Source organism: Cornus florida, unplaced genomic scaffold (assembly GCF_030987335.1).
Source record: "Cornus florida cultivar Cherokee Brave unplaced genomic scaffold, ASM3098733v1 CherokeeBrave_3.0.0_Hap2_Chr11, whole genome shotgun sequence".
Taxonomy (NCBI): domain Eukaryota; kingdom Viridiplantae; phylum Streptophyta; class Magnoliopsida; order Cornales; family Cornaceae; genus Cornus; species Cornus florida.
The window spans coordinates 41553959-41557554 of NW_026775581.1; the positions used below are offsets into that span (position 1 = coordinate 41553959).

General features: G+C 31.8%; 1 protein-coding gene across 1 annotated transcript; it reads left to right on the forward strand.

Annotated features, from left to right (window-relative positions):
- The first annotated feature begins 2133 nt into the window (after positions 1 to 2133).
- On the forward strand, positions 2134 to 3372 carry LOC132280996 (protein FAR-RED IMPAIRED RESPONSE 1-like). Its single transcript, XM_059782739.1, has 2 exons — positions 2134 to 2833; positions 3089 to 3372. The coding sequence occupies exons 1-2, from the start codon at positions 2134 to 2136 to the stop codon at positions 3370 to 3372; spliced, it is 984 nt and encodes a 327-aa protein (XP_059638722.1).
- The last annotated feature ends 224 nt before the right edge of the window (positions 3373 to 3596 follow it).

The following is a 3596-nucleotide window of genomic DNA, read 5'->3' on the forward strand; positions in this document are numbered from 1 at the left end:
TAGCAAAAATTAAATCAAAGGCATAAAAGGCTAACACCATATAATCAACAGTAATAGAAAAAAAAAAAAAATCAAAACTTTGTGACTGTTATTGTTAGCTAACTAATAACAATTTTTTTTATTAATGAGATATTCACACATGCTGGTGGGTTTGTGTTTGAGGTTGAACAAAAGCACTGATCAAATTGCTTAAAAACTATCATTATCAGTAACACAACAATACACAACAATAATATTAATACTAACAAAAAACAAATGTTCTTTCCAGGTATCAGAATCAGCAAATTATAATTTATATTTAACATCCAATAGTATGGTGCAATCCAGTTTTATCATGAAACCCACTTAAGATTCTAACAAACACTATCATATTTTTAAATTAATTAAAAGATATAAAAAATAGTGATTCAACACCAAATTCAATTAGCATGAACACAAAGTTGTGCTTAGTTTCATGGACAATCCACTGAGTAGATTAATATGAACACAAAATTTATCGACAAAGAAGCATGCATATCGTAATATATAAGTTCCCCTTCTATCCACAAAGAAGCGTGCATATCGTGGAGAGAAAATAGGTGTGGAGAGAAAATAGTAAAACTATTTAGTGCACTTACGATATGCATGCTTCTTTGTGGATAGATTTTGTGCTCATACTAATCTACTCCATGGATTGTCAATGAAACAGGGCACCATTTTGTGTTCATGCTAATTGAATTTGGTGTTGAATCACTACTTTTTGTAGCTTTTAATTTGAAAATATGATAGTGTTTGTTAGAATCTTAAGTGGGTTTCATGGTAAAACTGGATTGCACCATACTATTGGGTGTTAAATATATAAATTATAATTTGCTAATTCTGATACCTGGAAAGAACATTTCTTTTTTGTTAGTATTAACGTTATTGTTGTATATTGTTGTGTTACTGATAATGTCAGTTTTTTAAGCAAGTTGAATGGTGCTTTTGTTCAATCTCAAACACAAACCCACCAGCATGTGTGAATATCTCATTGACAAAAAAAATTGTTATTAGTTAGCTCACAATAATAGTCACAAAGTTTTGATTTTTTTTTTTTTCCTTTTATAGTTGATTATATGGTGTTAGCCTTTTGTGCCTTTGATTTTATTTTTGCTAATGACATTGAATTAATTATTTTTTCAATTAACAGATTGTTGCAATCTCTAGTTGGTTAATTGTCTAGTTAGTTAGCTGAGAGGATATTACGTAATTGGTTTTGAATGGAGCAGTATTGCTGTAGAATTGATGGGTCCTTAGTTGATATTGAATGGAAAACCAAATATAAGATGGAATTTGATTCTGAGGAAAATGCTTACAACTTTTATAATGCTTACAGACGAAAAATTGGTTTTACCATCAGGAAAGAGTATGTTAGCAAAGACCATACCACGGGGGAAGTTACTTCAAGATTGCTTTTTTATAATAAGAAAGGTTTTGGAAGGAAAGATAAGCGTGACTATCTCACAAGGAACCCTAGAGCTGAAACTAGGACTGGTTGTCCTGCTTTGATGCGTATCAAATTAGATAGAAAAAATGGTAAATTTTGGGTAGATAAGTTTGTGAAAACGCATAACCATGAGTTGATTTTAGAAGAATGCACCCATATGATGCCATCACAAAGGAAATTTTCTTTAACTCAAGGCTATTGAAATGAAGTTAGCAAATGATTCAGGAATACCACTTAGATCAGCTTATAAATTGATGGGAAGAGAAGTTGGTGGAAGAGAATGTCTTGGGTACACCAAATTGGACCAAAATAATTATTTCAGGTTTAGAAGGCAAAAAGATTTGGAATTTGGAGATGTAGGTAGCTTACTTAGATATTTTTAGAAGCAATCACCAGAAAACCTCTCGTTCTTTTATGTTGTGCAATTAGATAAGGAAGAGAAAATAACAAATATCTTTTGGGCAGACACAAAGATGATAATTGATTATGGCTTGTTCGGAGATGTTATGACTTTTGATACAACCTATAAGGTCAATAAAGCACATCAACCTTTTGCAGTATTCATTGGATTTAATCACCACAGGGAAATAGTAATATTTGGAGCTTCGCTAATGTATGATGAGACGGCTAACTCATTTATTTGGTTATTTGAAACTTTTCTAGAGAAAATGTCGGGAAGAAGTCCAAAAACAATTTTTACTGATCAGGATGCAGCAATGGAAAAAGCTTTATCATTTGTGATGCCTGGAACATGTCAGTTGCTTTATACATGGCATTTTATGCAAAATGCAGTGAAACATCTCAGTGGTGTGTTAAGAGGTTCAGTTGATCTAAAGACTATGTTAGGTAAATTCATGGACTTTTACGAGGAAGAAGATGAGTTTATTAAAGCTTGGAATGACATGTTATCCAAGTATAATTTTCATGAAAACACTTGGTTACGTAGTATGTTTGAATTAAGAAGAAAATGGGCGAACGCATATGTAAAATGGGAGTGGTCTGTTGGCATGAGGAGTACACAAGTTAGTGAAAGCTTTAACGTTTCGTTAAAATGTTACTTGAAGTCCAATCATAATTTGCCAGAGTTCTTTAAATATTTTGAGAGCATTGTTAAAGACAAACGTCATAAAAAGTTAGAAGCTGAGTATGCATTGTGCAATAAGCTACCTAAAAGAATGATTAAGGCAAAGATGTTAGTGCAAGCAGGAAGTATCTATACTAAAGCAATATTTGAAAAGTTCCATAACCAATTCGAAGAGCCAATTGAGGCTTATATAAATGGTTGCATTGAGGATGGTGGATTTCATATGTACACAGTTCTAGTTGAAGATCAATCTAGAAAGCGTCAAGTAAAGAGGAGCTCCAATGGTCTATTATTATGTAGTTGTGGAAATTTTCAGATGATAGGTGTGTTGTGTAGCCACATGATAAAGGTTCTTAAAGATGACATGCATATTAGTGAAATACCAAGTGTATATACCTTAAAAATGTGGACAAGAGTAGCAAGAGAAGGCTTAATTTAAGACAATCATGGGCATGATATTCAAGAAGATGCAAACTTAGAAGCAACATTACGATATAAGAAATTGTGTTCTCTATTCACTAACATATCATCTATGGCAGCTGAGGTTGATAGATTATATAAGGTGGCTCTAAACTATGCACAAGAATTGAGAAAAGTAGTTCATAACATTAGGAAAGTTGAATTTAGTAGTGATAATCATGAACAAGGTGATTTGCACTCCTTCACTAATTGGGATACAAATAAAGTTGGGCATGGTATGGATATAAAGAATGATATAAATGCCAAAGGTTTAAAGAGAAGGGAATCATCAAAGGGAAGGCGAAGATTCATATCACCAATTGAGAAGGCTCTACAAAAGAAGAGAAAGTCTTCAAATCGATAATCTCAATAATTCATTTATTATTTGGTGTTAAAGTATTTATTTATTATTCAATGAATTGATTTAAAGTTCATTTATTGATTTTTTTTTATTGGTTTAGATTGTGGAGAAACATGCTAGCTCGTTTCTATATAATGACGTCAATGACTCATCATCCAAGATGTATCATAAAATTAATGTGAGTGTTTTAAGTAAATATATTATCACAATTTTTTATTCTTGCTATT

Bases quoted from the DNA above. Each gene is read 5' to 3' on its own strand.
- LOC132280996 (XM_059782739.1), top strand. From the start codon at position 2,134: ATGTCGGGAAGAAGTCCAAAAACAATTTTTACTGATCAGGATGCAGCA. The intron at 2,834-3,088 runs GTCTATTATTAT...CATCTATGGCAG, and splicing joins AGTAAAGAGGAGCTCCAATG to CTGAGGTTGATAGATTATAT.